The sequence below is a fragment of the Bos indicus x Bos taurus genome, chromosome 7, assembly GCF_003369695.1.
Source record: "Bos indicus x Bos taurus breed Angus x Brahman F1 hybrid chromosome 7, Bos_hybrid_MaternalHap_v2.0, whole genome shotgun sequence".
Lineage (NCBI taxonomy): Eukaryota > Metazoa > Chordata > Mammalia > Artiodactyla > Bovidae > Bos > Bos indicus x Bos taurus.
Window position 1 is genome coordinate 84,820,523 of NC_040082.1, and position 23,974 is coordinate 84,844,496.

Here is a 23,974-nt window from a genome sequence, read left to right on the forward strand (position 1 = left end):
ATTGCCCCTGCCACTTACAGAGGCATCTACTGCCTGTCAGTCCTAGGCATTTTGATGATTCTTAGGTGTAAAATCCGGAGAAGGCAATGGCACCCCACTCTAGTACTCTTGCCTGGAAAATCCCATGGGCAGAGGAGCCTGGTAGGCTGCAGTCCATGGGGTCGCTAAGAGTTGGACACGACTGAGTGACTTCACTTTCACTTTTCACTTTCCTGCATTGGAGAAGGAAATGGCAACCCACTCCAGTGTTCTTGCCTGGAGAATCCCAGAGATGGGGGAGTCTGGTGGGCTGCCATCTCTGGGGTCGCACAGAGCGGACATGACTGAAGTGACTTAGCAGCAGTAGCAGCAGGTATAAAATCAGGTGGCTTCACAGTTTTCTCTTAATGCTCATTTATAATTTAGCCTTTTCCTGATTTGTCAAATCCTTTATTGTTCTTACATCTGCTTTCTGGCTTTCAAAATTTCAGTGCAATTGTGTCCTATCCTCTTCTCTATATTTTGGTGCCTTAAAAAAAAATCCTATCATACTATGGAGATTTTAAAAGAGGGAGTAAAGATGAAGGCAGATATTCACACTCTCGTTACTAGACGACATCCCTAATATATTTTGTTCTATGCCTTTTTTTGGTATACTATTATACCCAAGTTATGCCTTTGTGGTATGTTTACTAACATGTTTACTATTTAGTAAAGATGGGGACTACAGGTTCATTTCCCACAGTACTAGGTTATATTAGTAATGGGTTAAACTACCATAACAAAAAGCTGAAAAAACAAAGTGGCTAAACAAGATAGATATCAGCGTTCTGTGATAGTCCAAAGGTAGATGGACAGTTTATGGCTGCTACATAGATTGGCTGCACTTGGTCACTCAAGTCCCCCATTTCTTCCTTTTACCTCATCAGCCTGCCATTCCCTAGGATATGTTTTTATGTCCATGTGGCCAAAGACATCACCAACTCCACAGTCTAGATTACAGAAAAGGTAAAGAAAGTATGGAGGGTGACCCAGGTTCCTTTTAAAGGGTAGGATGAGGAATTAGGAACATCATATGGGCTGGAAATCAGTCATAGGGCCACTTTGAGGAAGGCTAAGAAAGGCAGTGTTTAGCTGGGGAGCCATGTAACCTGCTAACACCCAGATGGAGAGACGGGACTACTAGCAGTCTCTGGGCTGCTAAAGATGACTTCATGTTTGGTTGCCTCAAATCTATTCCTCCAGACAGAACTGGATTTTCAGATGGCTTGCTAAAATTCTGAATCAGTTTGTAGTCTTTATTCAGCTTTTCCTGCTTATTTTATGAGAATAGTTAGGAGCTACTAACTAATTTAGTAGGTAAGTCAGAATTCTCAGCCTATTTGCTTTTTGTTAAAGTTCAACTATACACACTGTTGTTTTAATGAGTTTTTGTGAATCTGTTTGAATTTATGAAATGGATTTGTGAATATTTTTTCCTCAAACAATATTGACTTTTATTTCTAGTCAGTGAAAATCAAGAGTTAAAAATACATGAAAAATCATGTGAGTGTCTTATTTTTTGAAAGGCAGTTGAATTAATTTTGGCTTTCATTGTAATGAATTAGAATTAAAACTTTTAGTTCAAATAGAAACCTTTTCTTCACCATAGGTGATTTTACTCATAGAACAACATTCACTAAAATTAAGCTAGATTAGGGAAGACTGATATTATTAAGCAGAAATGAGTATGATTTGATCAGGCTAAGAAGGAAAGGGACCTGTTCTTTACATGAAGACATGGCCGTGTTCTTATGAAGTTTTGTGAACTCTGTTGAAAGAATTGTAATATTTATTACTTTTAGAAGATGAAAAGTTGTTACATGTTTTTAATCAGTTATGGTCATTTCTTTCTGTAGTATCTCCCAGAATCTTGATGTATATTACCTATTAATTTAGGATATTTGGTATGATGTTTGCTCAAAGAAGATTTTGTTTCTGCATTTCTCATGCACCAAGGAACCCTGGTTATGTCATCTTCTATGAGAATCGTGTAGCCTGCGTCTTGAGGACAGTTGTGTAAAGGAGAGTCTAGTGTAACAATGTAGTGTTAGAGAAGCGACTTGAAATCATGTCCATGTTATCAAAGCCTTAAATTTCTCTAATTACATTTCTCCTTTTAATCTTAAATTAGGCCTCAGTGTCTTGTTATGACAGGTGCGCCAAACTCACGCCCAGCTTTACTTCATCTTGTTCACGATTTCACAAAAAATGTTGGCTTGATGATCTGTGGTCATGTGCATATGGTAAGTCCTAGTTTTATCTTCCATATTAAAACATTTTACACTCTGTGTATATCATTTGTAATTTGTGAATCTTTCTAGATTTGAAATAATTTGAGTAGCTTTTAGGAAGCAATATTGCTTTAGCTAAGAAAAATAGCCTACTAAGGAGCTAAAAAAAACTAAGGAAGCTGAATGGAATTCGGTATGTGTTTTTTTCTTACTGATAAATCTAATAAAGTCCTGAGAACGCCAGGAACATTTACTTGTCAGATATGGTACTGATAAATATTTAGTATCTGGTATGTAAAGAGTAGGGTGAAAGCTGAATTCTTGCCCATTCATTTTAGTTTTATTCATGAGTAAGGAAATTACTAAAAATAGGGGTAAATGTTCATCTAAAAGTAGTTTTATTTTTGGCCTCTTGGCTAAAATCACTAGATGATGGATCTTTTCTGCATAAGAAATTGGAGTATTTATTTACCAGATTAACTTACCTCCCAGGCTCTATTGCGTATTTTATTTTGGTGCTAGAAATGTATGTTATATGCCCTATGTCCCAGCCGCTGCTAGAGTTAATCTTCTGCTTGTAGAGTAGTAAAATGTGTGTGTAGGGTAGTGAAGAACACGCTGAGACACTGACTCCACTTGGGGCCTGCGGAGTTTCAGTTTGTCTCCAAGTAGATCAGTTCAGGTTGGAGTCTTGAGCGTAAGAAATTGCACAGAGGCAATTTTTCTACTAATAATGATAAATTGTACCATTCCTTGTCTTATTTAATTGCTAAGTCATGTCTGACTCTATACGACCTGGTGGACTGTAGCCCACCAGGCTCCTCTGTCCATGGGATTTTCTAGGCAAGAATACTGGAGTGGGTTGCCAGTTCCTTCTCCAGTTCCTTATTCATGTATAATTAAGGTGAACTTTTAATCTTATTTTTAGATTTTTTTTTTCTTAATACACTTTAGGTAAAACATATAATACATTTTATGTTTTGCTTACAAGGATCAAAATAGAATTGCAAGTTGAAAAAACTCATTTCCTTTCATATGTTATGTCATTGTTCAACAGAAGGACAAAGGAAAAAATGAATTTATATAGCTAACTTTGACTTTTAATGATATTTCTAGGTTTCTGAGATTTAATAACTCAGACATTTGAGACAAATGAAAAACAAGATGGGAAACTTTCCATAGAAAAACAGAAGGCTCTTATTTTTCTCTGTGTAATATCGTCTCCATTTTCAGTAATTTATAATTTCTCTCATTTACTACTACCAATACTTATTTATTTTTCAAAGTCTGTTTCCTTTTCTCTTCTTTCTGTGCCTCTGTTCCATCAACACTGTCTTTTCATAGTCTTTATTGGATACAATTCACCGATTTGAGAGTAAAACGCTAGCATTATATTGTACTTCCCTTCTCCCCCCACTGCTATGTTCAGATGCCTTGTTTAAGCCAAGATAACAGGAAGCTTTTTTTATGAAAATGGAATAGATTACCTTTCAGTTAAAGACTTATTAATATTTTTACCTTAAAGGGCCCTCGAAGACAAGCTATGAAAGAGATGTCCATTGATCAAGCCAAATATCAGCGGTGGCTTATTAAAAACAAAATGAAGGCTTTTTATGCTCCAGTACATGCAGATGATTTGAGAGAGGGTGCACAATATTTGATGCAGGTAAATTTCTTACCTCTTTTAAATGATAACATTTTAATTCTGTGTAAGTGTTCAAAATGTTTTTTATTCCAGGTTTCATTATTCACATTAATAAAAATTGTAAACTTTCAACATATGTTTATTACCGTATACCACTACAGTTTGTGTAATTTGAGAGTTAAAAGGATTATAGAAATACTGTGCTGTTAGCTGACAGCAAAGAACTTCTTTGTGAATTATCTTAGCCTATTTCTGTCCTTTTCCTAAGGTATTTCCCATTCACTCCCTGCTGCGACTCACTGGGTTTTTTGGAGAGAGTGTTAAGTAATGGCAGTCCTTATTTAATTTTTTAAGAAATTTTAATTCCTTATTTTATTTCTATTATTTTACTAGTTCTAAACTTAGACTTATTGTGGGTTTTGTTTTGGCATAGTAACCAGAATATGGGATTTGGAATCAATCCTAGGTTTAAATGCTAGCTAGCACTGCAACTTCCTTATTATAGATTTTGGACCAAACAAAAATATTACTTAACTTCTCTGAAACTCAGTTTCCTCAACTCTTATGGTTGTAGGAAGACAGTGTTGGCCAACTTATTTTTATAGGAACCTCTTTCTTCAAAAGAAAACTTCAAGCAAAAGCCCCTTGTTTTGCTTTGCTTTGTTTGAGCTGCTTTGTTAAAATAGAGTGGGAGATTCAGAGTACTGTCACTGGCCTTTTTCTATTTTGTGTCTTTTAAAACTTGACAAGCATGTGGTTAAGAATACCCTAGGCAGTCCTCTGGAATAATAAGAGGTAGAAGTAGGATTGCTTTGACAGACATAAAGCCTTATCATAAAACTATAGTGATTAAGAAATCGTGGTGTTGAAGTAGGGACAGACATTTCAACTGAGTAGAAACTGAGTCTTTGATATAGGAAATTAAATACATGACAGAGGTGACATTGAAAGGATGAACTGGGAAAACTGATTATGTGAAAAAAATAACAGGTCTTTATAAAGATGAACAAAAAATATTTCCAGGTTGAGTTGAAAGACCTACACAAGAACAGAAAAATTTTTAAGCTTTTAAAAGAAAACAGAAAATAAATTTTTGATCTTGGACTAAGGAAGAAGTTTTTAAATGAGACACAAAAAGTTGAACTATGAAGAAGAAACCAATTTTTTTTTTTAGTTAACATATAAAACTGCTTCTTAAAGAAAGCATGAAATGAAAAATGAAGCCACAGACCTAAAGGGAGAAAACATGTTATCAGCAAAAGAATATGGGCCACAATATATAAAGAAATACTGTAAATCAATACGAGATTTTTTTTTTAAAGGAGTAAAAGACATGAAAAGAAGAGGAAACCTAAATGACAGAAGTTAAAACTAAAACCATAGTACAGTCTTTAGTGCCTTTTCTAGTGGCGGTAGATTTGAAGCGCTTTAACAGACCAGACCCTGGGAAGAGGAGACTGGACTGGTGCAAAGAATTTAAGAAGGCCTGCACAAGTTATTTAGAAGATAAAAGATAATCAGGAGCAAAATGATTGGATTGGTTTGTCCTTGATTTTTCCCTATTTAAAGTGTGTTCACCTGAAACTGTATTTTACTCAGAGATCAAAGTATTGACACCATGGGAATAAAGGTTCAGCATCCTAGATGTTTCTTTGACATCTCCACTAATAACCTGCTGGAAGAGCTGTCTTTGAATTATTTTCTGATATGTGCCCCAAAACATGCAAGAACTTTCATTGTCTTTGTACAGGTGAAAAGGGGACTGGGAAATCAACTCAGAAGCCATTATATTATAAAAGTTGTCTCTTTCACCGAGTTGTCAAAGATTTTATGGTTCAAGGTGGTGACTTCAGTGAAGGAAGGAAATGGACAAGGAGGGGGTATCCATTTAAGGAGCATTTTTTGAAGATGAGTGTTTTGCTGTTAGACACAATAAAGAATTTCCCTTCAGTGTATCCACGGGAAGGATACAAATGTCTCACAGTTCTTCCTAACAACAAAATAAACTCCTCATTTAGATGGGTCTCATGTTGTTTTTAGGCAAGTGATTGATGGTTAAGTTGTGAGAGAGATAGAAAACCAGAGAACAGATGCAGCTAGTAAACCGTTTTATGAAATGCAGATACATAGTTGTGGGAAGCTAGTTCCCAAATCTAAAGAAAACAGAAGGACTTCTGAAGAAATCTGACTGTCTGGGCCTATCTGTGTGTGGTCTTGCTCAGTTCCGTTCAGTTGCTCAGTCGTGTCCAACTCTGTGACCCCATGGACTGCAGCACACCAGGCCTCCCTGTCCATCACCATCTCCCAAAGTTTACTCAAATTCATGTACATTGAGTTGGTGATGCCATCCAACCATCTCATCCTCTGTCATCACCTTCTCCTCCCACCTTCAATCTTTTCCCACCATCAGGGTCTTTTCAGATGAGTCAGTTCTCATCAGGTGGCCAAAGTATTGGAGTTTCAGCTTCAGCATCAGTCCTTCCAGTGAATATTCAGGACTGATTTCCTTTAGGATGGACTGGTTGGATCTCCTTGCAGTCCAAGTGACTCTCAAGAGTATTCTCCAACACCACAGTTCAAAAGCATCAATTCTTTGGTGCTCAGCTTCCTTCATAGTCCAACTATCACATCCATACATGACCACTGGAAAAACCATAGCCTTGACTAGAGAGACCTTTGTTGGCAAAGTAATGTTTCTGCTTTTGAATATGCTGTTTAGGTTGGTAATAACTTTTCTTCCAAGGAGTAAGCGTCTTTTAATTTCATGGCTGCAGTCACCATCTGAAGTGATTTGGAGCCCAAGAAAATAAAGTCTGCCACTGTTTCCACTGTTTCCCCATCTATTTGCCATGAAGTGATGGGACCAGATGCCATGATCTTCATTTTCTGAATGTTGAGCTTTAAGCCAACTTGTTCACTATCCTCTGTCACTTTCATCAAGAGGCTTTTTAGTTCTTCTTTGCTTTCTGCCATAAGGGTGGTGTCATATGTGTATCTGAGGTTATTGGTATTTCTCCCAGCAATCTTGATTCCAGCTTGTGCTTCCTCCAGCCCAGCATTTCTCATGATGTACTCTGCATAGAAATTAAATAAGCAGGGTGACAATATACAGCCTTGACGTACTCCTTTTCCTATTTGGAACCAGTCTGTTGTTCCATGTCCAGTTCTAACTGTTGCTTCTTGACCTGCCTACAGATTTCTCAAGAGGCAGGTCAGGTGGTCTGGTATTCCCGTCTCTTTCAGAATTTTCTACAGTTTGTTGTGATCCACACAGTCAAAGGCTTTGGCATAGTCAATAAAGCAGAAATAGATGTTTTTTCTGGAACTCTCTTATTCCGTGATCTATCAGATGTTGACAATTTGATCTCTAGGTCCTCTTCCTTTTCCAAATCCAGCTTGAACATCTGCAAGTTCATGGTTCACGTACTGTTGAAGCCTGGCTTGGAGAATTTTGAGCATTACTTTACTAGTGTGTGAGATGAGTGCAATTGTGCGGTAGTTTGAGCATTCTTTGGCATTGCCTTTCTTTGGGATTGGAATAAAACTGACCTTTTCAGTCCTGTGGCCACTGCTGAGTTTTCCAAATTTGCTGGCGTATTGAGTGCAGCACTTTCACAGCATCATCTTTTAGTATTTAAAATAGATCAACTGGAATCCCATCACCTCCACTAGCTTTGTTCATAGTGATGCTTCCTAAGGCCCACTTGACTTCACATTCCAGGATGTCTGGCTCTTGGTGAGTGATCATACCATCGTGATCATACCATCTGCGTTATAAATTTTTAAAAATATGTAACTTAACACTTCAAACTTATATATGCCTAGATAATGGAATATACAGTAAAAATATAAGGAGATCTTGAAAAGGATTCATAGTGTGCTTATATGTATTCATCAAGCTTTTAAAGTGAGTGGTGATTATTACTTTATTCACTTTTTGTATGTAAAATATGTAAATATTTCAAACGGAATGCTACCCCTCGTCATAAGGTTGTTTCTAGTGCTTAAATCTTGCTTGCTTTTGTATAATTTATAGGAACACTTTGATAATTACTTTATATATTTAATAAGTGTTATAAAGGAAATGAAGGAAAATACTTACTTAGAGCAATGTTTCTTAACTTTAGCCTGCATCAGAATCACCTATTGGACTTCCTAAAACACAGCCTTCTGGGCCCTGTCTTTATAGTGATTCAGTAGGTCTAGGGTGAGGCCCAAGAATTTGCATTTCTAACAACTTTTCAGGTGATGCTGCTGCCATTCCAGTCCAGGTACTACACTTTGAGAACCATACCCTCAGGGGTTTTTGTAGTATATATGACAGTATTGTAAATTTGCCAAGAGTGAGGAACTATATTGCTTAGCATTCTCTTCCACCTAACATGCTCTTCCCCACACGTCATGACAGTTTCACCAGTGTGGGCAAAGGGAGCATCAATATCATTCTGAGACTGCCTTATAAACCTGACAAACGCTGTTCCTCTTACAAAGATGCTCAGGAGATGGTTTATTGCAGTGGCAGAGTGTCTGAGGAACACTGTTTTAAAATACCCTTACAAATTGCCTCTTTAGAACTAAACACTGAAATATGAGTACGAGTTGAGTATGAGTTGCAACTGAGAGTATTTCTCTTTCGTTCATACCTTCTCAAAACCCATTACATAAAGTGGCAAATGCCTTCATGTCTGTTGGAGGTTTATAATCTTTGTCAAAGTAGTTTGTGCATTGATTTCTTTATACAGTAACTTATAGTTCTAGAGATGCTGTTTTATATGGGTTTCTTTTATTATACATTCTGATTTTTTAAATTTCTTTGTCACTTCATTTATCAGGTTACTAATTATAATCATAAGCATTTATTTAGAGATTCCCTGTTTTAAGAGGTTGAGTTCAGTTCAGATGCTCAGTCATGTCCGACTCTTTGTGACCCCATGAATTGCAGCAGGCCAGGCCTCCCTGTCCATCACCAACTCCCGGAGTTCACTCAAACTCACGTCCATCGAGTCGGTGATGCCATCCAGCCATCTCATCCTCTGTCGTCCCCTTCTCCTCCTGCCCCCAATCCCTCCCATCATCAGAGTCTTTTCCAATGAGTCAGCTCTTCTCGTGAGGTAGCCAAAGTACTGGAGTTTCAGCTTTAGCATCATTCCTTCCAGAGAAATCCCAGGGCTGATCTCCTTTAGAATGGACTGGTTGGATTTCCTTGCAGTCCAAGGGACTCTCAAGAGTCTTCTCCAACACCACAGTTCAAAAGCATCAATTCTTCGGCGCTCAGCCTTCTTCACAGTCCAACTCTCACATCCATACATACCCACAGGAAAAACCATAGCCTTGACTAGAGAGACCTATGTTGGCAAAGTAATGTCTTTGCTTTTCAATAGGCTATCTAGGTTGGTCATAACTTTTCTTCCAAGGAGTAAGTGTCTTTTAATTTCATGGCTGCAGTCACCATCTGAAGTGATTTTGGAGCCCCAAAAGATAAAGTCTGACACTGTTTCCACTGTTTCCCCATTTATTTCCCATGAAGTGATGGGACCAGATGCCATGATCTTCGTTTTCTGAATGTTGAGCTTTAAGCAAACTTTTTCACTCTCTTCTTTCATTTTCATCAAGAGGCTTTTTAGTTCCTCTTCACTTTCTGCCATAAGGGTGGTGTCATCTGCATATCTGAGGTTATTAATATTTCTCCCGGCAATCTTGATTCCAGCTTGTGCTTCTTCCAGCCCAGCGTTTCTCATGATGTACTCTGCATATAAGTTAAATAAACAGGGTGACAATATACAGCCTTGACATACTCCTTTTCCTATTTGGAACCAGTCTGTTGTTCCATGTCCAGTTCTAACTGTTGCTTCCTGACCTGCATATAGGTTTCTCAAGAGGCAGGTCAGGTGGTCTGGTATTCCCATCTCTTTCAGAATTTTCCACAGTTTATTGTGGTCCACACAGTCAAAGGCTTTGGCATAGTCAATAAAGCATAAATAGATGTTTTTCTGGAACTTTCTTAGTTTTTCCATGAAAAGAAATGCAAAAAAGCAAAATGGCTGTCTGGGAAGGCCTTACAAATAGCTGTGAAAAGAAGAGAAGTGAAAAGCAAAGGAGAAAAGGAATGATATAAGCATCTGAATGCAGAGTTCCAAAGAATAGCAAGAAGAGATACCAATGCAAAGAAATAGAGGAAAACAACAGAATGGGGAAGACTAGAGATCTCTTCAAGAAAATGAAAGATACCAAGGGAACATTTCATGCAAAGATGGGCTCGATAAAGGACAAAAATGGTATGGACCTAACAGAAGCAGAAGATATTAAGAAGAGGTGGCAAGAATACACAGAATAATTGTACAAAAAAGATCTTCACGACCAAGATAATCACGATGGTATGATCACTCACCTAGAGCCAGACATCCTGGAATGTGAAGTCAAGTGGACCTTAGAAAGCATCACTATGAACAAAGCTAGTGGAGGTGATGGAATACCAGTTGAGCTATTTCAAATCCTGAAAGATGATGCTGTGAAAGTGCTGCACTCAATATGCCAGCAAATTTGGAAAACTCAGCAGTGGCCACAGGACTGGAAAAGGTCAGTTTTCATTCCAATCCCAAAGAAAGGCAATGCCAAAGAATGCTCAAACTACCACACAATTGCACTCATCTCACACACTAGTAAAGTAATGCTCAAAATTCTCCAAGCCACGCTTCAGCAATATGTGAACCGTGAACTTCCAGATGTTCAAGCTAGTTTTAGAAAAGGCAGAGGACCCAGAGATCAAATTGCCAACATCCGCTGGATCATTTTAAGAGGTAGTCTTGCCAATAGCTTGCTTATGGAGCCCTTTGGCAGTAAGACAGTAACACTGCTAACTTCTTTATTTCCCACCACCCCGCCCCTTTTTTTTTTAAAGGCAGGAGCCACTTGATTGTGAACTGAATTTTAAACAGTCATTTTAAATTAGTAGAAAATTCTTGTTTTTACTGAAAATTCATATTATATCATGATGATCCTTAAACCACATGGATCTCATCCAGTCTTAGTGTAGCTGTAATTACCTTTTTTCCTGGGCAAAACTAGCCTAGAATTATCCTATAATATATACTGAATGTTTCTGAAACCTTTTCTTTTCTTCATCAGCTTCATTTTGAGGTAAGAAGCAATTTTTTAAAAAATTTTCTAAAATAAGGTCAAAATCACTTAATATTGCCAATAAGAATATTTAAAACTAAATTATACCCATGTCCTGTAGCTCCTTTCCACATATATAAAATGCCATAATATTAAATTAATTAAATAATAATTTGAAACCATCACTATTAACTAAACCTTTTAAAAACAAACCATCCAAAACATGAAGCCAAAACTATAATTTTTATCAGTGATTCTTAAAGTAATAGAAATCTTACTATAGTATTTAACTGGATAACCATGATATTTGGAAATGTTTTCACTTAATAGCCAAAGACATAATATTGAGGAAACAGCTGTTCTTTCTGCCACACTAAAAACAGTTACCAAAAAATAAATAAACAAATAAAAAGTTACAAAATAAAATGATACAAAGAAAATTATTTTAAAAAACTAAATGCATTTTTTTGTCAGCAAATTCTGGTGGAAGATATGCAAAAAACATTGCTAACAATTCAAAGAAATGACAGAGGGAGAATGTCTTGATTGAAACTAGAGATATTTGTAACAATCTTCAGATGATTGCACTTTGCTAAATCAGTTTCAATTATGGAAGTTCACAAAGAACTTATTTTCTCTGAGCCAAAAGAAATACGTTCTAGAAAAGACATATTTTCAGTAATGGTATTTCTTTAAAATACTGGATGTTTTATAGAAACATAAAATATTACTCCTAACTAAATAGCTACTTTGATTGTAATTTACAAAGGATTTAGGATGACTGATGTGAAATTTCTTTACTCAGTCATTCAAGAGAAAGTTATTACGATAATGAAGTTGTAAGCAGAAGTGCACAGAATACCTCAGGATGTTTAATGTTACAAATAAAACCTTTTAATTATAATAAGATTGTGCAAAATTTTGTGATGAGAAAAGGAATAACTCTGACATTATTTTGTATTATGAATAAGTTACCAGTTGTCTTGTAGCTTAGTTCTTTAAAAAAAAAAAAATATATATATATATGTAAAATTGAAGATATTTCTTGGTTTTCACTTACCAGAAAAGTGAAACAAAATTATGCTCTGTAGTTAGTAGCCACCTTGCTACCTAACAGTTTTAAAAAACAAAAATAAGTATTTTTTATCTGTTTCCTAAATGTAAATGGTTGTTTATAATTCTGAGTTTAAAAAAATCTTTTTTGAAATTTGCGCATGAATAGAACATTTTGGAAATGACTGTGAACTTCACATGGGTAGGCTTATTGCTTTTGTTCCCAAGTTATCCAGTCTTTAGGACAGTGGCACATGGTCAGCTCTTGAAAAGTACTTGAATTAATCTTTAACCAAAAATGATTTAGGTATATCATGTATAAAAACTTAAGTGCGACCTCAGAGCACATAAAAACTTAATTCAAAATGGATCTAAGATCCACAGATAAGGGTAACACCATAAAGCTCTCTGAAAAAAACATAGAGGTAAATCTTCATGATCTTGAATTTGACAACATATTCTTAGATATGGCACCAAACGCACAAGCAGCAAAACCAAAGATAGACAAGTTTGACCTCATCACAGCTAAAAACTTTTGTACATCCAAGGACATTATCAAGAAAGTAGAAAGACAACCTGCAGGATGGAAGACAACCTTTTCACATCATATATGTGATAGTCCTAATATCCAAAATGTATATAAAATTCCAAAGAAACAAAAAAAACTCTATTTAAAAAGGGGCAAAGTACTTGAATACACATTTCTCCAAAGATATAAAGATAACTAATGAGCACATTAAAAAATGCTCAGTATCATTAGTCATTCAGTTCAGTTCAGTCACTTAGTCCTGTCCAACTCTTTGTGACCCCATGGACTGCAGCACACCAGGGCTCCCTGTCCATCACCAACTCCTAGAGTTTACCCAAACTCATGTTCATTGAGTTGGTGATGCCATCCGACCATCTCATCCTCTGTCATCCCCTTCTCCTCCTGCCCTCAATCTTTTTCCAGCTTCAGGGTCTTTTCAAATGAGTCAGTTCTTTGCATCAGGGAGCCAAAGTATTGAAGTTTCAGCTTCAACATCAGTCCTTCCAATGAACACTCAGGACTGATCTTCTTTAGGATGGACTGGTTGGATCTCCTTGCAGTCCAAGGGACTCTCAAGAGTCTTCTCCAACACCACGGTTCAAAAGCATCAATTTTTTGGCACTCAGCTTTCTTTATAGTCCAACTCTCACATCCATACATGACTACTGGAAAAACCATAACCTTGACTAGACAGACCTTTGTTGGCAAAGTAATGTCTCTGCTTTTTAATATGCTGTCTAGGTTGGTCATAACTTTTCTTCCAAGGAGTAAGCGTCTTTTAATTTCATGGTTGCAGTCACCATCCGCAGTGATTTTGGAGCCCAAGAAAATAAAGTCTGCCACTGTTTCCATTGTTGCCCTATGTATTTGCCATGAAGTGATGGACTGGATGCCATGATCTTAGTTTTCTGAATGTTGAGCTTTAAGCCAACTTTTTCACTCTCCTCTTTGACTTTCAAGAGGCTCTTTAGTTCTTCTTCACTTGGGCAATGCAAAATCAAAGCTATAGTGTGAGATACCATTTTATACTACTAGCTTGTATATAATTAGGTAAACAAACAAGAAATAAGAAGTGTTGCTGAGGAGGTAGAGAAACTGGAGTGTTTGCATTGCTGGTGAGAGTGTGAAATGATACAGCTGCTGTGGGAACTAGTTTGGTGGTTACTCAAATGTTTAAACAAGGAATTACTGTATATCCAATAATTTATTACTCTTAGTCATATACCCAAAGAAATTAAAAGCCGGGAGGCAAAGAGATGTTTTTAGGCCAGTGTTTGTTTCAGCATTACAGTAGCCAAAAGGTAGAAACAACCTAATTATGTATCAGCAGATGAATGGATAAACAAAATACTGTAAATACATAGAATGGAATATTATTCAGCCATAAAAAGGAGAATAGTTCTAATAGATGCTGTAACGTGGATGAACCTAGAAGACAGTATGCTAAATGAAATAAGCCAGGGCCTGGAGGGAGGAAAGAATTAGTGTTTAGAGAATTTCTGTTTAGGGTGATGGGAAAGTTTTTTGGAAATAAATAGTGGGGTTGGTTGTACAACACTGTGAATGTGATTAATGCCATTGAATTGTGCATTTTAAAATGGCTAAAATGGCAAACTACTTTATCTTTTATGTGTACTCAGCCTTGAGAATAGGATTTTCAGTGTGTTTTAAAAATATTATAAAAGAAGAAATTAATTGGATTTGGGGGCATATTTGTTAAGCACATTGAATTGCAACTCTGCACGAAGTTGCGAGAACAGTTGATGGAATTCTAAACTGTAGCCAGCAATTTGGACTTCTGATCAGGTTTTAATGGCTGTTATCAAAATATATATAATTGAGAGTATCACTGTATTGTTATGATTTTTATGAAGGGTTAAGTATATTCCATCATCTTTCTCTTACTAAAATCAAAAATATTGATAAGTCATGAAAGTACAAAAATTTAGAACTTTTCATCTGTTTAATTTTATCTTCTATTTTTATATGTTTAATCATAAGTAATATGATTTATATAGTATATGTAATTTATTATGAGTATGCACGTATTGCTCAAGAATTTTTACTGATAAGAGTGCACAATTTTGAAATGTTGAGAGTCTGCCCATTAGGATATTGTCATTTAAAAACCATTTTGTGAATAGCGGATCTTTAAAGTTGTATTTTTCTGTGTTTTAGGCTGCTGGTCTTGGGCGTATGAAACCAAACACACTTGTCCTTGGATTTAAGAAAGACTGGTTGCAAGCAGATATGAGGGATGTAGATATGTATATAAACTTATTTCAGTAAGTATCCTTTTAATTCAGTAATTTAGTTGATTGATAAAGTACTGATTTTGAAAGCTTGCACTGGTTTTTGAAGTCCGTTCTTACATAGTCTTTTCCAGTAAAAGGATAAGAATGAAAATAATCACTTGGAAGTTATTTCCATTTCCTTTTTAAAATGCACTTAATATGTTTGCTTTTCCGCACCTTTGAGTTGACTATTCACTTTTCAGTGGTATTGTCAATGAAGTTTATAAGATAGCTTAGTTTTGATTTACATCAGTTTACAGGTTGTCTGGGAGAAGGCAATGGCACCCCACTCCAGTACTCTTGCCGGGAAAATCCCATGGACGGAGGAGCCTAGTCGGCTGAAGTCCATGGGGTCGCTAAGAGTCGGACACAACTGAGCGACTTCACTTTCTCTTTTCACTTTCATGCATTGGAGAAGGAAATGGCAACTCACTCCAGTGTTCTTGCCTGGAGAATCCCAGGGACGGGGAAGCCTGGTGGGCTGCCGTCTGTGGGGTCACACGGAGTCGGACACGACTGAAGTGACTTAGCATAGCATAGCATACAGGTTGTCTAATGAGTTCTTATCCTTTTGTTACTTTGTCTTTCTGATATTACTATATCCATGTTGTTATTAATTTTTGCATATGTGTTTTAATATATTACAAATATGTTTTGGAACTGAATTTTTTAATAAAAAATAAAATTTTTTTATTTTGTTAGATTTTGTTTTTAAGCTTGAAAAGTACTTTCTTTTTCTATAATAGTATTCCTGGTATTTATTTAGCAAATCTCTTTGTCTCGTCCACATGAGCATAAGGATTCCCTCTCCCTACATCATAGTTGATTGAAGAGTAGCTGCTTCTTGTCATAGCTGCTGATGAAATAGAACAGTTCACTCTTTATAAAGTAATTTCTTAATAAAAATTTTCATTTTAAAGAAAAATTTATATCTAGCAAAATAACTCTTAAGACCAGATTCACATCCTATTTCTCTGTGAATTTTTGTCAGTTCATCCTTAACTAACTGGAGCTGCTTCCCTTCCCAGAGCTCCTATTGTGTCTATTGATAGAACCATATAATTATTTGCCTGTGTCACATATAATATTTTTGTTTTTGTAGCTGCCTTGAAACATTTTTGTGGAAGTACCCAGGTCTTATACTTTATTTTTATAAATCTCCTTGTATTGATTAGTAAAATATGCCATACATAAGATTTCCCAAGGAATTGTTAAGTGGTTTTAGTAAAACTCAAGCTCTGCTGGTTTGTCAGAGGTTGTGACTGTTCTTCGGGCTTGTTACTTGTTTATAAACAGCATTTCATTCTCCCTTTCTTATTCTGTGGTCTGTACTTTGTATACATGGGGATCAGGGAAAGAAGGACAGTATGAAAGAAAGAATCCATCATGTGGGCCTTGAGCCAGGGAGTATGCTTTTTTCCTTTGCAGATATAAGAGCAGTGAGATGGAATAGTTATCCTAGAAGAGAGAAAAAGGGACATTTTTGCAAATAATCATTCGTTTTTTGCTGTGTCTGTAATAATGGGAGCCCTGAAAGAAGGGAGTCTTATCTGACACTGATCTTGCAGGAACTGAAGTGAATGTTTGCTCTGAAAGTCCGGTATTATGTGTCAGGCAGCAGTTTTAAATAGGTCAAATATTGCTCTCTGGTTTCTTAAACTATAAGAGTTGGTGGCTGTTTGAAAGCAGTGATATGGCTTACTCTTTTATCTTGTGACACTTATGTTTTGGCTGTGATTTGAAATACCTGGAACAGTTGAGGAATACTTTATTTACTATATATGTATTAACAGTATGGAGGGTCTAAAACTGCAAATCAATTTCTATAGCTTAAAGAAATTATATAGATTATAGGAATTTCTATATGTTATAGCAAAAATATTTAGCTTAGAGCTATATTCTCTGAATTTTCTTAAAGGAAATTGATTTTGGTTCAGTTACTTTATTAACTATTTAAAAAAATACTTGTAGTTATTTCTTTTCTAAGAATTAATTAGACTTCTGACAGTAGAGCTGAGAATGTCTATTCATTTTTTCTCCAGTGAATCTCTTTTGACCATGTTTAAAATTCAGCCAAGGAGAAATGAGGTTGTCTCCCTGTGATTTAAAACAACAATGATAAGAGACCTTTTACAATGACATATTTATCAATAGGAGCAAAAATTTGATCATTTTATTAGTTTTCTTTTTGTTATGTCTAGCTATAGGTTACCATATCATTTTTATATGCATATTATAAACATTGATTACTTGTGTAAGTAAAGATAATAACTAGAGAAAAGCCTGCTGCCATTGGGCTTCCCTCATAGTTCAGTTGGTAAAGAATCCACCTGCAATGCAGGAGACCCCGGTTCTATTCCTGGGTTGGGAAGATGCCCTGGAGAATGGATAGACTACCCACTCCAGTATTCTGGCCTGGAGAATTCCATGGACTGTATAGTCCATGGGGTCGCAAAGAGTCAGACACGACTGAGTGACTTTCACTTTCACTCCAGGGAACAATAAGTTTTTTAAGTGCCTTTAACAGCTTAGGTCTACATGATTTATGATGTTAACAAAGTTTTCAGAATTTAAGTCTGGTTTTAGAGTTGTCTTCGAGGTTTTAATGTATTTTACCTATATATAAGAGACTCCTGTTTTTGTTTTTAAAATAATTAAAAGGGCATATCAATACATGTCTGCAAATACATATATAATCTTAGGACTACTTTTTAAACCAGTTTTGTAAAAAAAATTTTTTTTTTTTGTATTTTATTTTATTTTTTTACATATTTACTATTTTTTTAAATTTTATTTTATTTTTAAACTTTACATAATTGTATTAGTTTTGCCAAATATCAAAATGAATCCATCACGGGTATACATGTGCTCCCCATCCTGAACCCTTCTCCCTCCTCCCTCCCCATACCATCCCTCTGGGTCGTCCCAGTGCACTAGCCCCAAGCATCCAGTATCGTGCATTGAACCTGGACTGGCATCTCGTTTCATACATGATATTTTACATGTTTCAATGCCATTCTCAAATTACTTGAAAAATACCCTTCTCCTTTCATAAGTGATAAGAGATCCCTTCATACTATACAACCTGGTCTCATTCTCAGGACCTGTCTTCTTTGCCTTCACATTTTTCTCTTGGCTTTAAATGTATAAGCCTAAATTATATATGATGAGATTACTGAAAGTTTTGTTTTTTCTTGTAATTTTAGTCTGTTTCTGATAGATAAAACTATAGTTACTGCTTTAAACCACTACTGTAGGTAAAATGTCAATACTATAAAGAACTATACTTAAGTAGATTTTAGAGGTGTTACAGAAAAAGGGGATGGGAAATGGTATAGGTTTTGAAAGTAACATATGATATCACCATAATTTTCAAAGCATATTTGAACAAATCAGATATTTAAACCTGAAAGTAATTTTAGAGATTGTCAACTATTGCCTTTATAGAGAAGGAGACTGAAATTTTTGTGATTTAAAAAAATTGCTGTTTTTTTCATGTTACAGTGATGCTTTTGATATACAATATGGAGTAGTAGTTATCCGCCTACAAGAAGGTCTGGATATATCTCATCTTCAAGGACAAGGTAAATCTTGTTTGAGATAAGATATATGTATATCTTAATATATTCTTAAGTATATCTTAAGAATAGTAATTACTTTTTTAGAAAAACATCCTTCAATACTTTTAATATTTACCATCTAATCTGTGTCATATACTTACTGTATGTCATTTAAAGATCTGTTTGGCACCACCAGAGTTTGTATTTTCTCTTTGTACCAATCTGGATAAAAGCTAGTGATTACTAATATAATACAATTCAAATTGTAAGTTTAAGAGAAACAAATGTTAGCTATGATTGTAGTTTGGCCAGATTTATAAAAATACATGACAAGTAAAATAATCAGAGGAAAACATTTTAGACATTTTCATGTTTATGAAAAGTGTACTTTGTACATAGAGGCATATTATTAATGAAAGATTCTTTCTTCAGAGAAGACCCTATAAATATTTTTAAAATTTTCTCATTTTGAAATAATTATAGATTCACAAAAATGTGTGTACCCTTCATCCACTTTCCCCTAATGGTAACATCTTCTATTCCATTTTTTCTTCAGTTCAACATCAAAACCAGGATATTGACATTGGGACAATTTGCATACCTTACTCAGATTTCACCACTTTTATATACACGCGTGTGCATACAAGCACATGTGTAGTTCTGGTTTCACTTGTCACATTTGTTTCATGTAAGATACAGAGCTGTTCCATCACCACAAAGATTTCTCTTGTACAACTGTTTCATACCTTCTATCATATTCTTTCCCTAGTCTTTAACCCCTGACACCCTAATCTCCTCTCAAGCTGTATAATTTTTCAAGCATTAAAAATTTTTTTCCTTAAATTTAAAACCTGTTAAAGTATACTTAGCATTTTTACCAACTTTATAAAAACTATGGAAAATTCCGTACCCTCTAATGCTTTCCTGGGTAGTTTAAAAAATACTATAAGCTTGAGAAAATTTGCATACCTAATATTTACCCTTATCAATTAATTAACGAGATCATCAAAATTAGCTAAGCCTAAATAGCTGAGAGCCATGTAATGAACTTGTGTCATCTGTTTATGTATTTAAACTGTTTTAATCCTCCCACTCCCCCCACCATTTTAAGGGCATTGTGCAGTTCTGAAAGGAATGCTTTGAGATCTTTATCCATGTAACACAAAAGTATGGCCTGCTGAAAATGCATTTTCTTACTCTGGAGTAGGCCTTGCAAAATACTATTTTCATTCTCTCTTGCTCTCACAGTAATTTTGGTTTAGGATACCTGTTAACTCTGCATAATTATTACTAGTGTTCCCTTTCACTCTCAAAAATATCAGTTTAGCTAATAAATTATATATTCAAGTGTTAATAATCATTATGAGGATTGTTTTGAAACCCTTGTTATTCATCATTAAGATCTGAAACAGGAATATGCTTTAGCACATGGCTTAAGAGCACAAGCTGTGGAGTCAGATATGCTTTAATAATTTCCAGCCTTTTCTCTTAGTAGTTTTGTAGCCAGGCCAAATTTGCTGCCTTCTGAGCCTCAGTTTTCTCATCTGTATTCAGAGGATTATTGTGAAGATTGAATAGGGGATACTGACTGACACCATCTTAGCAAAGTGCTGGCACCTGGGCTTATATACTTCCTATTTTTATTTCTCCTAATGTATGCATATCAGTGATGAGGACTATGGATAGAGGATCAATTTCATATCATGTTTCTCTTTATGATAAATGCTTTTATCGTGGAAGCTAAATGTTTGCTAACCCCTTCCTACAAAGCAGAAAATGAAGAACGTACTTTAAAAATAAAGAGATAACACGTTTACCATGAGCTAAGGAAAAAACTCTATCCCTTAGTTTTAGTTCTACAGTCATGGGTATAATTTTTCACTGTTGTCTATCATCTTATATGTATATCAACATTTGTCACATTCTCCATTTTTTTACATGTGTAAATGACTTTGAAATTAGAGTTGATTCACATTTTATACCATATTATGTTCTGTAAAACCAACTCATTACTGATTTCTCTCTCATCACCTAATTAAAATGTCTGACAGTTGTGGCCGAATATAATTTAGTTGAATGGTCATTTCAAAGTGGATTATCACATTCCTTTATATAAGAAATAATTTATTATGAACTCACTATTAACTCATAATAAACTGCACTTAAAATTGTCATTAAATTGATATTACACCGTGATGCCCTCTTTGATTGAAAGATTTAGAAAACATTTTGAATACTTTTATGTCTACAGAAGAATTACTATCATCGCAAGAGAAGTCTCCTGGTGTAAAGGATGTGGTACTAAGTGTGGAGTATAGTAAAAAATCAGATTTAGATACTTCTAAACCATCCAGTGAGAAATCCATTACACATAAAGGTAATTTTTATTAAACAAGAAATTTTATTAATGGTTTTAGAAGAAATGGTTTTTATTATATGGCATGTCTCACAAAGTAACTAGTTTTCAAATATGTACTCTTCATTTCTAGTTGCTCAGGTGAAAGTTATGCCTTTCAAAAATGGCTCCAAATAATTAATTATTTTTAAGGTATTGAATAACTCATAGAATAGAAACCATGCTAGTTAATTAAATACTAATATGCTCTTGTATGTTTTTGTTTATACTTAATTTTAATTTGAAGCATAGGTTAAAGCTGAGTTTGCAAAGAAACTTGGTAGTTTTGGAGTAATGTGTATATAGCATATGATAACACTGAAAGGAATGAGGCTTATAAGATTAGTTTATCTGATTTTTTTGGTTAATCAAGATATTTTAATACCAGAGGTTTTGTTTATGTACTGAAATACCCTGAATATTTATATATCTACTGTACCTAGTATTGTTCAGGTAGAACAGTTTAATAAAAAATCAGTTTAATCTCCTCCCAAGAAACGAGCTCTTTATGTTTAGCTGCTGAACTCTTTGAGTCATAACTATAGACATAAATACCCCTGGTGGCTAAGTCAGGGTTTAAGCCAACAAAAAAACCTTCCAAGTCTCCTGAGACTTCAGGATAATTTCATCCATAAATCTCTGTCATGTCTATGAGAAGGAAAAAGGAATGACTTCCAAATCTTACTCTCCCACCCTCACTCTCCTACCTCTGTTCAGTCTAGTATCTCCATCTGTCCTACTCCCAGCTGACATGCAACAAGAAAAATCTGCACTGTAAATCATCAAACCATATCATACTTTTGATTCCTATAATTCTGAAATTGATTACCATGGAAATTTGATAACCTAACTCTGAATCTCTTCTAGATCGTTTAGAAGCATTAATGCTGCTTTTTCTTTCCTCCTTATTTGTTTGCTTAGAGTAGTGATAGTTGAAAGTTCAGTTGCGACCCATTTTCCATATCAGTTCTTTGCTGGCTTGTTTTTTTTTTTTTTTTCTATTTCACCTCAAAATTCTATAAACTGATTCTGCTAACTCTTAAACGTTCCTGCATTTATTTTTAGTTTATGGTATACATTCTTTCATTTTCTCTTACTTTTTTTGTTGTTGTTCCCCTTTTCTCTTGCCTCAAAACAGATCTTTTCTTTATGGGAATATGTTAGGAATTAATAGGTAAAGCTATGACAGGAGAAGTAATATTTATCAGTCATCTACTGTTCCTCTCACACTGTAGTAGATGCTATCCTTACATGAGCTTATTAATGTTTGTCACAATCTTATGAAGTCATCATTTTTAAAGAGTAGGGGACTAGGTCAGTACATTTCTGCTCATCTTTTTCTTTTAAAAATGTAAATGCCTTTAAAATTAGTTTAAATCACTTTTAAGTGTATTTTCTTCACATTTCTGAGCTCTTTGAAATGAATACAGAATGTCCAACAGTCTTTTATTACTGTTAAAGATAGATAATATCAAACGTCTGCTTTATAAGAACAGTTTATTTAATACTATAAAATTAGATTTAATAATTGAAATGTTTCTTATTCCATAACATGCATAAAAATTAGCATTCAAAAATAGCATACATTTTATTTTGTTAGCTTTCTATTTAGCTATTTTCAGAATTACATGGAAAATGTAGAAAAGTTTATATAAAAAGCCTGCAGAATGATAAATATTCTGTTATTGTTTTTATATTTCGTATGTCTGTCTTATTGAGGCCTGTAGTATGCAGAGGGACAAAAAGAGTCCCCTTTGAATACACATTTTATGATAGGCACTGAGCTCAGTGCATTAATGCTTGCAACATAAAAACTTTAAGAGGTAGGTATTGTTCAACCTTTTAACAAATGAGGAAAGTGAGGCCTTAAGTAATTAGCTCAAGGTCACACCACTAGAAAAAGGTTTAGAGGTACTCTTGAAATGCTGGGAGTCTGACTCAAGAGCCCGTCACTGTAGTGTACTCTTTCCTGTCCAAGCTGGGAGTTTTATGTGCCTTAAACAAATAGTATAGCTTATTTTAAGAAAAAAAAATTTAAGTTAAGAAAAATATTAATTCTGGGAAATATTTATAGATACATAAATATAAATGGACTGGTATATGCTACATATATGCATATACTCACACACACATACACATATATGTATGTATATACAAATTTATATATTTGAAAAATCACTCCTGTATAACCTGGCGTTTTATATAAACCATAAGACTCTTGTCTTTGATCAAATGCCTTAATATTTCAAGTGGTAATTAATTTTTACAAAAACCAAATATCTGTGCTTCTAAAATTACTTGGCAGCCATTTGCAAATGATACAGTGGCATGTTTGACTGCAACATCAATTTTTTGATATCATGTTTCTACTCTGTAAGCCATAGCAACTGACTTCAAGTTTGCCAGTTTAAAAGTTCAAAAAAAATTCTAGTTTTTGCCAGTTTTACCAGAATAAAATTTAGGGGCGGGTGTTACTCAGTAGCCCTGTTGGAGGAATCTAACATGTTTGCTTTTTCAATCCTGAACACTCAGTCTAGAAATATCTTCAGTCTTAATTATTTTTCACACTGTTTCTTCATACTATGTTTGCTTATAAATGTGTTCTAGTTACATTTTCATTATTTTATTAATAAAAAGGCAATTAACTTATATTTTGTGTTTCTTAAACATAATCTAGATGAGGAAGAGGATGGCAAGACTCCAACTCAACCACTGTTGAAAAAAGGCAGGCATTTTTCATCATTTTATTTTAATCTCCTTTCTCATACTGTTAATTCTTTAACTCCAATTTTATTATTTTCTTTCTTTACCTTGGTTTTTATTTTCATGGTGAGGTGATGTTACAGTTATTTATTAAATGCAGATTAGAAAAATAATGACTGGTCCAAATAAAGCATTAAATCATCCCAGGAAAAGGTGATATGTCAAAAACAAATTCTTTTAAATCATAGTAGCATTTCAGGAATATTCAAATCCTGAAAGTCAGTATTTTAATTTTATATTTTAAACTGCATGGTTTAGATGATAAGTAGAGACACTGAAATAGGTTTATTTACAGTGTCACTTGCATTCTTTACCATCAGTTGTACCCAGCCAAGTCCTTAATTTTGATACTAATATATTTCTCATT

The 23,974-nt window shown here is 34.8% G+C and overlaps 1 protein-coding gene across 2 annotated transcripts in view; it reads left to right on the top strand.

Annotated features, from left to right (window-relative positions):
* SLC12A2 (solute carrier family 12 member 2) overlaps positions 1-23,974 on the top strand; it is a 93,900-nt gene that overhangs the window by 59,651 nt on the left and 10,275 nt on the right. The window contains exons 16-21 of one of the 2 annotated variants that reach the window (XM_027547032.1): positions 2,153-2,264; positions 3,778-3,918; positions 14,774-14,880; positions 18,394-18,473; positions 20,701-20,826; positions 23,522-23,569. In XM_027547032.1, coding sequence (XP_027402833.1) covers positions 2,153-2,264; positions 3,778-3,918; positions 14,774-14,880; positions 18,394-18,473; positions 20,701-20,826; positions 23,522-23,569 — 614 coding nt within the window. The remainder of the gene's footprint in view (positions 1-2,152; positions 2,265-3,777; positions 3,919-14,773; positions 14,881-18,393; positions 18,474-20,700; positions 20,827-23,521; positions 23,570-23,974) is intronic. The other variant, XM_027547033.1, reaches the window with a different exon arrangement.